The 13,786-nt window shown below is 42.9% G+C and overlaps 1 protein-coding gene across 1 annotated transcript in view; it reads right to left on the bottom strand.

The window, feature by feature from the left end:
* Positions 1-13,786, bottom strand: part of EXOC4 (exocyst complex component 4) — a 675,497-nt gene that overhangs the window by 37,609 nt on the left and 624,102 nt on the right. The window contains exon 17 of the mRNA XM_054564275.1: positions 11,886-12,045. Coding sequence (XP_054420250.1) covers positions 11,886-12,045 — 160 coding nt within the window. The remainder of the gene's footprint in view (positions 1-11,885; positions 12,046-13,786) is intronic.

Here is a 13,786-nt window from a genome sequence, read left to right as displayed (position 1 = left end):
AAAATTTCTGAGAACTGAAAAATAAAAATTCTCCTGTGCTATATAATTAAAGTTAACAAAAGAAGCAGACCCACTCTGCCACATGCATGCAGCGGAGTGAAGGCGAAACTTCCAATGACTGATTTATCATAGCGAGTAATTACTTATGTTTTTCACAAATATTTGAAACCTATTATTACTTTCACAGTGGTACACACCAATAGCAGGCTGTCACCTAAGGGAGAAACGGGGAACTGGGCTGTAATTAATTTCTGGTCGAATATATCACAAAGCCTTTAATGTTGTCAATAAAATGCTCGAGCAACAAAAAAAATCCCCAACCTCTCCCCCCACCCCTCTCGGTCCCCAATACCCCAAAACGTTGAATCAGCGCCTCTGTGAAACAGACCGCCCCAAGGAGAACGAGACGCGGTGTGAATGCAGGCTGCGCCTTGCGGCCATTGATCCACTCCTTCCCCGGCCCGGTGTACCGGTGTATCCCGAGGGAGAAGTCAATCAAGCACTGGCCTCTCCTACCCCAGCTTGTTTTCTTCCTCATTTGCCTCCGTCTCCAACTGAGGAAAAGAGGTGTGCAGCTCTTTGGAGGAATTTAAACATGCAGATGCCAGGCAATGGAAATCATTACAGCAGCCCGGAAGGCTATATCTTTAAAGGTTAGAACACAAAGGTGAAGAGTGCCTGGAGGAGAAAGGGAAACGGCTGATCGGAATAAAACCTCTCCAGCGGTCAGAAAACCGCAGCGCGGCCGAGGAGGGGCAGAGCTACGGTGGATGTGACATTTATATTTTTGAGTACCTCCATGTTTGTTTTTTGAATTACTGTTCAGAGCTTTACAAGACCTTTATAGGTCGCATAAAAGCAGTAGCTGCCTTCTATCTCTTACTCTCCCCTGCCTGTGGTGAGCAAATGCTGCAGCCGCGATCTTAGCTATGAGAAGAGACAGGCCTCCATTACTTCCTTCCTGGTTCACACACACAGATTAAAAAAAATATATTTCAGTGCCTGTTATGTACAGTATCTTTATTGGAATTGAGTTGAAGTTGACCTTCCTTTTGAGAACCTCTGAACCCCATCTCTGGTCTACGTCACGGAACTCTGGACAAGTCACCCTACGCTGGCCTGACACCCTATGGTTAGTCGTCTAGTCAAACCCTGTATTTCGTTGATGAGAAAACTTCAGCTGAGAGAGCTGAAGCGACGTGCCCAGGTCTGTGCGATGATGGGTTGAATTTGTTTACTGGCTGACCAGTAGATAAATGAAATGGCATTTCGTTCACCCACAGATTTGCAAGAACACAACTCAACTCAAGGTGCCTGCCTTCGGGGATAGGTTTAAGGGAGATTCAACTTAATCCAGGAAAGTCCTTTCAGGTTATAATTACTTTTCCTGTCCAAAGCAGGAGAAACAAAGAGAAAGGGGGACTAAAGGAGGATAAGAAGCTGAGAGAAAAATGGCCTAGATATTCTGAGTCTTGAAGAACATGAGGTTAGGTGAGTATTTCTCCAAGGGGGTCTAATAATGAACAATCAGGACCCCCGGGCACCGGGTACAGATGCCCGGGCCCCACCCTCAGCTTTCTGAATCCACAATCTTAGGGATGGAGTCAAAGAAGTCTACTTAACACAAGTTCTCTAGGAAATTCTTATACCCTCTACGTTTTGAGAACCACTTGGTTAATCTGTTTGGTGTTTTAAGGGTACAGGGTATGTACTTGGGGTTAATGATAGATTTCACCAGCAAAGTGAATCCCGTCCTACTTCTAATTTGTGGGATGGTCCCCAGAGAGTGATGCTGGGCGCCAAGTGCAGCGGCTTCAGGACAGTTGCTTGGGAGGCGTGTGGAAAACAGCACTGGAAACCTGATGGCCGAGCAAAACCAGCCCCGACCCCTTCCCGCGCAGGACGGCCTGCAGGACCCACCACAGTGACCCTGCTGATTGAGGCTGATGAGAACTGCCCGAGACCAGCGCTCGAAGGGAAGCAAGCGGGAAAGACGCACAACCAGAACAAACACGGGGAAAAAAGTGAGAGCTAAGAGCCTAATTGAAAAATGAAATTCTATTTTAATTACACAAAGCAAAACAGAGACCCAATATTAACAAAATGACAGTCCCGATTTCATATGGTTAAGAACATAGACAGACTTTGGCGTTGGACGGAGCTAAGCTTGAATCCTGTCATTATTACGTGGATGGGGGCTTGGGCCGGGTGCAGACCACTGAGTTCACTGTGGCCCTCTGGCCTCCCCTCAGCACTTCGGTTTGTTTGCCTTAGAACGGCGAAGGGTGGTAGGCAACACAGAAGGTGGGAATGGAGAGAAGGCCTTTCTGTAAAATATGCAACAAGAAAAGGTTGGAGCTGGAGAGGAAGTCTGGCCTTGACATGGTTTGTGAGGGGTTGTAGCTTCGCTTTTATAGCTGTAAGAATTGTGCCTGTTTCCTGCTTTTAAGCATCAAAATTAAACATTATTTCCTTATTTAGAAAACAAGAAAGGTCAGCTTCGAGCATCTAGTTTTGCGGTAAGAATTCTAATAGCGTCAGGAAATAAATGATCCTTCTTGGGCTTCAGTCACAAAACAAGTTTAATGCCTTTTTAGCACAATACAATCCTTTCCTGGCAGAAAATGGTCTCACTGGGTGAATTAATTTTATTTCCTGACTATGATGACTACAGAGGTAGTGCAGGGTATATAAACAGCTCAATTTGATGAGAGATTTTGGACAAGTCACTTCTGATTTCCGTTCCCTGGGATCTCTATTGGAAATAATAACACCTGGCATCTATGCTAATCTCTGAATCACTCCAATTGTAGCATATTGCTACAAAGGGAAGACTGCCATTGCAAACTACACATTGACATTATATATGTACGAGGTATGGTACATTAATTGAGCATAATCAAACGGAATCTTACTTAATCAAAGCCTCGCACACGAGATTTGTTTATGAGAAATCAAACACCAATACGTACAGGTATTTTTTTTTAGGGCATTAGGAGTACTCATCGTTTTGGTCTGCTTTATGGGGGACAGGCCCACCAACAGGCATACTCACCTGCCGTCCAAGAGCCCTAATTAAACAATCAATGAGAGATCAATTGTTAGAATATATGGAACCTGCTCTAAGTGCAATAAACATAAAAAAAGGAGATCAGTAGAAAGTGGAGTGGTCAGAAACAGACTGGCAAAGTCAAACAAAGGCTTAATGAGGGAGATGTAATATTATTTAAATCTACTTATATAAAGATCTTTAATTTTTTTCTCAGAGATCAAGTCACGTAAATGTTTTTGTTATCAGATTTTATTATCCCTCCTACCAGACAGCAAAAGCTATTTAACTCATCGAATTTTTCAATCTACCCTGGCCCCTAGAAAAATCGGGGCTCTCTCTGTGTCATCACTAAACGAATTTGAGTAGCAGACTAACCCCTCCTACAAAAATCACAAATCCACATGGTTAATAATCTTGAGTCAAAAAAATCTTGATTATGACAGGTAAAGGCTGGAAAGGGAATAGGTTACCCCAGAATTGAAAAGTCAGGTAACCCAATGGCAGAATAAAGCTGGATGGGGGAAAAAAATAAAACAGAGAAAAAGATGTGAAAATATTTTGGAATTTTTTTTTCAGTAACAAAATCAGTCTTCTAGTGAGGCAGTCAAAGAAAATCGTATTTGATAGGTAAAGGCATTTCCTATTTTCAGCCAAGTCACCTGTGAAGGCTACCTTAGGGGCAGTGACCATTCTTCTGGAGACTCGGGAGACCACAGGCGCTCATTTGCCTGATGCCTGTGGGTGTTTCCAGTAGATGGCAGCATGTCATTGCTAATCCCTCACCACACTACACCCCGGTCACTCCAAAGAGGAAAACCTACAACCTTTTCCTGCAGAAAACCAAAGTAAGGATCCTCGTGCAATAGGTTTAAAGAAAACAAGCCTACCAAACAGGCCCCTCAGCAGGAATTCAACATCCCCAGTCACACCAGAGATCATTCCTGGCCCCAGGGAAAGCACGAGGTCAAGGAGAAAGCGGGGGTCCACACTGATGTATTTCATTTCTAGGTGGGCTTTGTCACAAGGTGCCCAAACAGTTCACTTCCAAGAGGAGTCGGAGAGTTAAACTGAGAAGATGCTTTAGTTTACAGGGGAGTATGATGCTCTATCAGTTGATGGGGAAAGCGCCATTTCGGGGCTGGCAGTGCTTTGATGTGCTGCCCTCTTCCGGCTCTGGTACTTGGGAACTTCCTCCCCTATCCTCTTCAGGGGCTCCTCTCTTCCTTCTCATGCCCTTGACATGTCGCTGTTCCCCAGGGGGTTGCTCTCGACCTACAGTGTTTATTTACTGCAGTGGTTTAACAAACAACTCTAGGCAGCGACTCCCCAAATCTGGTTCAGTCCAGGCTCACACGTGCAGCTGCCCAGTAGACATTCTCCACCTGCAAACCTCACAGGTGTCTGATTCCTCACGCCCACGGATGATCTCGCCTCCATCAAAGCTACGCCTCCCTCCTCCTGCTGGCTTATCTTATTTGATGGCACTGTGACCTAGCTAGAGAGCCATGTCAGTAGCCCACCGCCAGCCCTGACCTACTTCAAGCCCTACACATCTCCCTCTGAACAATCACCTTGCAATTGGTCCGCAAGGTCCCCAGTTCTATCGCCCTCAAATCCATTCCCCACAGAGCTGCTGAAATCGTCTACTTCAAATACAAATCTGACCATCTCACTTTTCCATTTAAAAGCCTTCAGTCACCGACAGGATGAAGGCCAGACCCCTTAATGTTGTCACCCAGGAGTATTTATTGAATGCCAGGTACTGTTGTAGGCCCTGGGGCTATAGAAGTGACTAGGGTCTTAGCCTTAGGAAGTTCCCGTCCACTTCAGGTAGATGAGGAACTGACAAACTGTTTTTGAAAGCAGCTGCACCGTTTGATGTTCCTGCCAACAATGCACGAGGGTTCCAGTTTCTCCACATCTCTCCAACACTTGTCATTTTGATTATAGCAATCCTAGTGGGTGCAATGTGGTATCTCACTGTGGTTCTCATTTGCATTTCCTTAATAGAGAATGATGTTGAGCATCTTTTTATGTGTAGATTGGCCATCTATGTACCTCCTTTGGAGAAATGTCTATTTTGCCTCTTATGCTTATTTTTTTAATAAATAGATTTTTTCCCCCTTCAATAGTTTTACATTTACAGGAAAACTGAGAAGACAGTACAGAGATTTCCCAGATAATTTACACTCAGTTTCCCTATTACTAATACTTTATACTAGGATGGTAAATCTTTCAAAACAATGAACCAATATTGGTACATTATTGGCGGAAGTTTGCAGTTTATTCACATTTTCTTAGTTTTTACCTGGGGTCCTTCTTCTGTTCCAGGACTCTGTCAAATTACCACATTACATGTGTTTGTCAGGGCTTCTTAGGCTCCTTTGGCTGTGACAGCTTCCCAGACTTGCCTTGCTTTGTTTTTTACCTTGACAGTTTTAAGAAGTACTAGTCAGGTGTTGTGTAGGATCCTCCTCTTTGGATATATGCCTGATGTTTTCTCTCATGATTATATGGAGGTTAGGAGTTTTGAGGAAGAAGATCATAGAGGTAAAGTGCCATTTTCATCCCCTTGTACCAAGGGTACATCTGTCAACATGAGATATGCTTGTTGATGTTGACCTTGATCACCTGGCTCAACTACTCTTTGTCAGCTTTCTCTGCTATAAAGTTTTCTTCCACCAATCCGCAGGTATTCTTGGGAAGGGAGTCACTATGTGTATCCTATGCTTAAGAAGAAGGGTAGAGTAGCTACATAATTTATTTGGAATTCTTCTGCACAGGAGATTTGTCTCTTTCTCCCCAGTCTGTCACTTATTTATACCAATATGGGCTCATTGATTTTTTTTTTTTTTTTATGCTTTGGGCTGAAATCCAATGCCACTTTATTCATTCATTCATTAATTTATTATTTATTTTGCTCAAATTGTCCAACTTTGATCATTGGAAGCTCTTTCAGTTGCTTCCTGAGTCCCTTTGATACATCCCTATCAATGTGTCATGTATACAGGTTTTTAGTACTTCCTTACTTTGTCACTGCAAGATATTCTAGGCTCATCTTGTGTATTTCCTTCCCCAGTGCTAGAATTATCCATTTCTCCCTGGAGCTCTGGGTGTTTTTATTTGAGGATAATGTTAAAACCAAGCTCTGGGCACTTATTGCTGTACTTATTGCTACTGGGGTGCCTTTACGAATTGGGCTATTTGCCTTTGTATTATTGAGTTGTAAGAGTTCTTTATGTATTCTGGATATAAGACCCTTTATCAGACATACTATATGCAAATATTTTCTCTCAATCTATTGGTCATCTTTTCACTTCTGGATCCAATCTCTCTCTCTTTCTTTCTGTCTCTCTCTCTCCCCCTCCCTCCCTCCCTTCCTTCCTTCTTCTTTCTTTTAAAAGATTTCATTCATTTATTTTTAGAGAGAAGGGAAGGGAGGAAGAGAGGGAGAGAAACATTAAGGTGTGGTTGCCTCTCATGCGTCCCCTACTGGGGACCTGGCCTACAACCCAGGCATGTGCCCTGACTGGGAATCGCACTAGAGACCTTTTGGTTCACAGGCTGGCATTCAATCTACTGAGCTACACCTGTCAGGGCTTGATTCAATTTCTTATTGAGTTAAACAAATACGGTATATTGTACTTCTCCATATACACCTGTGTTCAGAGAAGGCATTTCAGGCAAGATTTTATTCTCCTTTGGTCCCTCGGTTTCAAAGGGTTCTCTCTCCACCAGTGAGAGCTCTCTGTTGACTTCTGTGGAGCAAATGTTCCCATGTATGGGCACTATATATATAGGAAACATAGGTCTTCATTGGGTAAGTCAACATATCTGGTCCAGCTCCAAAGCTCACCCAGAGCTACTGGAAGACAGCTGGAAAGGGAGGGGTGGGGCTCCGCGGGGCGGAGACTGCCCATCATTAACAGCGAAACCACCCAGTTATTTATCCTTCTAGAGAGATCACAACTCTGCTTCATGACGGGAAACACATGATGAGTACCTATCATGGGAAGTGCAGAGCTTCCTTAGTAACCACCCAATGAGAAAAGATGATTTTTTGCATATTGCAACAGAAACACTTCAATCATTGTATTCTCTGTCAGGCAATAGAGGAAGGAAAAGCCTAGTCTCAAATACACATAAAGCTTGTTTCTATGCTAGGTCAGGTGTGTAGGGAAGATAGAGAAATGCAAACCAAAGCATCTCGGGCCCTTGGGTGACCCACCAGTTCTCTGTCCTGAGCTAATGTAACCTACCAGCAGCACTTAACCCTGATGAGGATACCTTCCTCTTAGAACATTTTCGTCACTTGACTTCTCGGACACGACGTCTCCTGGTTATCTCCCTACTGCTTTGACTGCTCCTTTTCAGGTTCCTTCGTTGGCTCTTCTTCAGGACTCCAGCATCCAAACAGTGAAGTGCCGGGCTCAGTCCTTGGACAGCTGATCTTTCTCCTCTGCTTGCGCTCTTGAGCTCTCACCTCTCACCCTGTCCCATTGACTTCAATCCCATCCACATGCTGATGGCTCCCAGCTCCTCTTTCCAGCCCAGACCTCTGTTGTCAGCTCTAGATTTGTACCATATATGCAGCTCTCTCCTCTTCATCTCTCTTTAGATGTCTAATAGGCATTTAAACTTAACATTGCCAAACCCAAACTCTTGATATCCCCTGCCTATCTGCTCCTTCGCCCTCCTCCTCCCCAACCCCAACTCAGCCTGCCTCTCCAATGGGCCGGCTCATTTTCATCTCAGTAAATGAAAACTCTACTCTGGGAATTGCCCAGGACAAGAACCTTTGAGTCACTGGCTCGCATCCAATCCTTCAGCAAATCCTGTCAGCTGTACTTTTAAAATGCCATAGGATCTTACCTGTAAGTGGAACCTAATCAACAAAACAAACAAGCAAGCAAAATATAAGCAGAGACATTGACATAAAGAACAAACTGACAGTAGCCAGAGGGTAGGTGGGAGGGGGTTAAGGGGGTAAAGAAGGGGAGGGGTCATCAAGGAACATGTATAAAGGGCCCATGGACAAAGCCAAGGGGGGAAGGACTGAGGGTGGGCGGTGGGAGTGGGTGGGGCAGGGGAAAGTGGTGGCAGGGAAATTGGAGACAACTGTACTTGAATCACAATGAAAAGAAGTATTAAAAAAAAGAATAGTCATGGGAATATAAAGTGCAGCATAAGGAAAAAAATATGTATCCTAATCTGACCGCCTCTCATCCTCTCCACCTGCTACCATCTCGTTGTGAATCACCGCCATCTTTCACTTAGATTCCCGCCACAGTTTTCTAACAGTTTCATCTGCTTTTGCCCTTGCCTGCAACCTCCTCCTTCCAATCATGTATTGTCAACATGGCAGCCACAGTGATTCTTTTCGAGAGTAAGTCAGGCTATGGCATTCTTCCGTTCCCAAAGCTTCCTACCTCACTCAAAGTAAAAGCCAACATGTCATTTTAATAGTCTGCAGGCCTCACCCTCTTAGATTAAACCTCTAACCCCAGCTCTTACACTTCGCCTTGTTCATTCACTTCAGCCACACTGGCCTTCCTGCTGTTTTTTAATTGCCACACATACTCCTTCCTCCCTCTGGGTTTGGCTCTTAGCTTCCTTCTCTTGGTATGTTCTTCCCCTAGATATCCGCATGGCTTGCTCCCACTCTTCCTTTAGCTCTGTCCTCAAATGAGCATGCCAGCTCAGGGTAAGAGGACCTCTGATGAAGGCAATGAAAAGCACAGTCATAAAGCCCTTCCACTCTTCAGTTAATCTGCAGTGACCTTCCAGGACAAAGCATCTTTGCGAGTTTGAAAATAAGCAGTGGAGTTAAAAGGGTCAGAACTGAAGCAGAGATCATTACCACTGGGACATGGTCTCTTTGTAATTCTGGTGATCATATAGGTCATCTTGATTCTTTACTCATGCAAGAGTTATCCCCTTATGAGAGATCAGTTGGAGCGCAGGTGGGTAGAAAAAGCGATAGGCAACAATACCATGAGCAGGGAGGCTACGGAAGTGAAAATCTACAAGAGCCTTGCAACTTCTTGTTAAGTAAGTTTTCTGACACATGGCAACTAGTGATTAATTACTGTGTTAGAAGATAACATTCCTATAGAGATTTGCTGGAAATACAGATGCTGCCCATGCTTGATTAGACATTGCTTAAGGAATGCTGAGGCACACAGCTCCAGTCTATTATTTCTGGCTATTTTGCTATTGCTGTTATATTTTATGTTACATAGCTTACAGCTCAGTAGAATTGATGGAGCCCATTTCACAAAACCCATCCCTACCAAAAACAGGAACGGAAACGAGATAAGGCTATAAAGTGTGTCTGTGTATGTGCTTATGTATGAGAGCAAGGGAAAATGAGGGAAAGGGACTATGAAGAGCAGGGAAACATTCTCCTTTCTGCGACACTTTCAGCTCTACAGAGAGAGGTCTGCAAGGGGGATGCCTGGTTTCTTGTAAACCTAGAAGGAAACTGACTCGTGTCAGCTGATTAAACACTTTCAGGGCATTCAAGATAAAACTGAACTTTGTCATTACCCAAGCCCTTCACCAACACAAAAGAAGCCTTAATGTGGTACCTACTCATTCATCCAACACCAATGAGGGGCCCTTACTCTGGTCCAGCACTGAGAAGACAGACAGGACAGTCTGGCCTTTTGGGGCTCACAGTGTAGAGAGGAGATATCTTTGGAACCAGGATCAGAAGGCCAGATTCACCCATGCTGTATGTTTAAGCTAGCCTGTTTCAGGATCCATTAAGAGTAAAGAATAACAGGAACAGAACTTGTCCCAAATGGTCACATTTTGGCTCATGCCCACTTCCTTGGACATCATTCACCCAACCTGCTGTGAAAGGCATGACTCGGTTGCCGTGCAGTTATTTCCTGAAGAAACGCTTCGCTGGCACTCAGCCCACCAACGCCAACCTCGGAGCTGCCCAGTCGGCATTTCATTATTCAGATGCCAGTTTTTTCTAGTATGTTTTCGAGACCCATACCGTCTGCCAAAAACTGTGTTAATTTACTTAATTCAGCTAAATAAAAAAAATCATTTAAAAAGGATGATTGAATTTAGAAAATTATATTCCTCAGAGAATTAGTAATGCTTCCCTCTATCCCTCAGGCCTCCATGTTCTTATGTTTCCCTTGTCAATGTTATTATGAGACTAATTCAATAATGAGATCATTCCCCAGAAGACCGACCAAATAAACGCAGCATTCAGTCACACCTGGTTTCTCTAATCTGAGCAAGGAAGGCTTTCCACCAAATTTAGCCTAAAATAGGGAACTTAATGAACACGCACACACACGCACACAGGGAAAAGTAAGACAGGGAAGCAAGACAGAGAAGCAGAGGAACCGGGTAGCAATGGAACAAATGGAATGGCAAATTGGAGAAGAAAGGTTAAACGTAAAGATATATTGTTATATGGTTCCAAAGCAAGATTCCTAGCATGTGTCTTAATCATTGTCAAAGTGATATAATACTTTGTCATTCCCTTAAGCATCTCAAGAATTGTTTCAAATTTTCTTGAACTTCTTAAGGAATCAAAATATCAGGCAGAGAGACACAGAAGTATTCCTGTATTAGGCAGGAACATTCTGGATTATTAAAAACAAATGACTTCCTGGCCATAAAGGAGCGTGTGGAATGATCCACCTGGATATAAGCTTAGCACTGACATGCCATAATCATCATCCATCCTCTTCAAAACTGGTCATGCTTTCATTAGAACACCAAAGGTCTGATGATTGAAGGAAGGTATAAATAGTGTTGAGACCACATAAAGAGAGAATAAAATTAACTTTCAAATTTGAACAGGCACATTATAAAGAAACATTAAACACCGCGATCAGCAAACGTAGAAAAGAGACAGTGCTATTTAAAAGGAGCTTCAATTACACGGAGAGAGAGCAGGGGCCATGATTGGGAACCCCTCCCCCCGCGAGGCAACAAGAGAGGGTGTCAGTGGGGACAAGATAGAAGAGATGAAGAAATAGATTCATGTAAAAATACATTCAATACCTGTTATTTATAATGACAGAAAAAAATGGGAAAATCCGAATGTTTACAAATTTGCAAATGATTAATAAATCATGGTTCACTTACACCATGGAATTAAAAGTAATATTTTCAGGCATTAAAAGTAATATTTTCAAGGAATATTAATAGATATGGGAAAAATCATGCTTTCAAGAGTTTATTAATATCAGAAAATACAGTTAAATGAATATAAGACTCCATTAGCATAGTTTTATCTTTGTAAAAAGATAAATCATATGTATGCACATGTATTGAAAACTTACCTGTACACAAATACCAGGAGAAAGTACACCAAATATAATTACCAGATTAAAAGTTTATGAGTAATGTTTATATTCTTCTTTGCATTTTATATTACATATATTATGCAATTAACATATATTACTTTTATAACCAGAAAAACAGTAAAGTTTTTTTGTAAAAAACTTCAGTTAGACAATAGGAAAAATTACCTGTCTAATGGATGTTAAGCATCCAACAGAATTCTATAGAATTACCTTCTCTATGACTGAAAAACATCTATTTAATATCTCTTGATTTTTAAAAATTGAGATATAATTGACATATAACATTACATTAGTTTCAGTTTTACAACATAATGATTTGATATAAGTACATACTGCAAAATAATTACCACAGTAAGTGTAATTAACATCCATCTCTTGTTTTTCTTCTGAAACTCACTTTTAAGAACCAATAATCTCCTTTAAAAAATGACTTCACAGCCAATGAGGTCTTGGCTTTGGTATAAGGAGCTGAGCCCAATCTTCCCGCTTACCTTGCAAAGTCCAGGTCTGCTTCCCGCGACATGGTGATGTTGGTCAAATTCTGCTGAAGAACAAAAATGTTCCTGCACATTTTCTTGATGCCAGACTCACTGATGCGCCTGAAGTACTGGGCACCATTGATGAGGATGCAGGAGATCAGATGTCCTAGGCCTGAGGGGCCGGCACACGGCGGTGGAGAGACAGGAGAGGACAGATTAGGGCCGCCTTGCACGAACTGACACATGGGATTTCTCTTTTAATCCTCCACCAGTTTCAATGACCCAAGAATACACATCTCCAATGGCGGCCTCAGCGGGCACCACAATGACGATGGAGGATCTGTATACGGCCCTAGAATCGCAGATGGGGAGCCTTTCTGCTGGCAACAAAACCTGGCAAGCCCATAGCTCCAGCACCGCCACATACACCTGAGGCCATTATTGTGCCAGGGCTTAGGGAACGTGCCCGGTTTTATAAACCACTGAAGTGCACAGGAGCTCTTTGTCCTGTACAGATATTTTGGGAGAGGAGAAGAACCCATGTGAATACAGTGGTCTATGGATTTGGCCTCCTCTTCCTCCCACTGAACAGATAGGAGCATACTTTAGCTCAAAAGTGGATTGGGAACCTACGTAAGCAAAAGTAAATCAGTAAGAAATCGGGCTATTGTCACTAACACACCTCAATGTTGACAATGGAGGATGTTTCTCAAGTGGCAACTGGAGAGATTGGAGGCAGGAACAAAGTGCGAAAGAAAAGTAGGTCATGCATTACCTGCTGAGTTCCTACAAGATACCTACGGACACTTCTAGGGTCTTGTAAGCAATCTGTCCTCGTCTCCACAGCACTACCGCGAGGTCATGAAGCTGACCAAAGAGAGGCCGGTACATAATAAACTAGAGGTCCAAGTCTGGACATCAATTACATGAGAAGCCGGTTCAGAACCACCCGGGGCATGGGTGGATCACCATTTTACAAAGCTAGATATATGAATGCTAAACACTTGGAACTAAATGATCTTTCTTTCTTCTTTTTCCCTTATCTTTTCCAAGTTGGACTCTAGCAGGCTGTTTCCCCCAGAACTTGAACGCAACTCTGACTAGTTGCAAGTGGTCTACTGTATTTGTTATTTTCCTCTTCTAAAGTCATGGTCCCTCCATGGTGACTGGTTCAGATCAGAGCTCAGGGCGTGGCTTCAGGTTTCAAGGCTGCCCCGTCTTCAAAATGAGTTTTCCCTCAAGGGATGAGGATGGAGGCTGTGCTTTCTCTTGCCTCTGCTACACTCACCGCCATTGCTGCAAGACCACAAACTCACTTGTATGTGCCACTACTTGAGAGTGAAGTAACAACATGGATTTTACATTTAACACCACACAAATCACTTATGTGAAAAATCTCTGTAGGTCAGCTTTCCGCTGATACTTCTGAGCCCAAGCTTCAAGTATAACTCATTCTGCCACCTGCAGTAGGCCCTAAGTACAGGCAGTGGCGGGGGCGGGGAGGGTTGTAAAGAACAGTAAATACTAATAAATATATTACACAAATAAATTTATGTAATAAATTAGAATAATGAATGGCGGGGAGGATTGTAAAGAACAGTAAATACTAATAAATATATTACACAAATAAATTTATGTAATAAATTAGAATAATAATGAATAATAAAACCAATTAGGAGTTGGTCTGCTTTATGTAATCACTACATTCCAGCAATTCTACACGACGTCTGCGCTGAAGTGCTCCTCCCTGCCACTCCAAGGAAGGTCAAGACCCTGTTGCGTCCTCCCCCACCTTGGGAAACTCAGTATTATACCTTGTGAATTTAGAAAATTATATCACAGAGAAGTAACAGGCTTTTTAAACACGAAGCCGGAAACTTCTAGGCTTAACTAGATTTCCTAGTTAAAACCTA

Source organism: Pteronotus mesoamericanus, unplaced genomic scaffold, assembly GCF_021234165.1.
Source record: "Pteronotus mesoamericanus isolate MK-2021 breed Mesoamerican mustached bat unplaced genomic scaffold, CSHL_Meso_final scaffold_85, whole genome shotgun sequence".
Lineage (NCBI taxonomy): Eukaryota > Metazoa > Chordata > Mammalia > Chiroptera > Mormoopidae > Pteronotus > Pteronotus mesoamericanus.
Note: the sequence above shows the minus strand (reverse complement) of the source record. Positions and strands in the feature narration are given on the sequence as shown.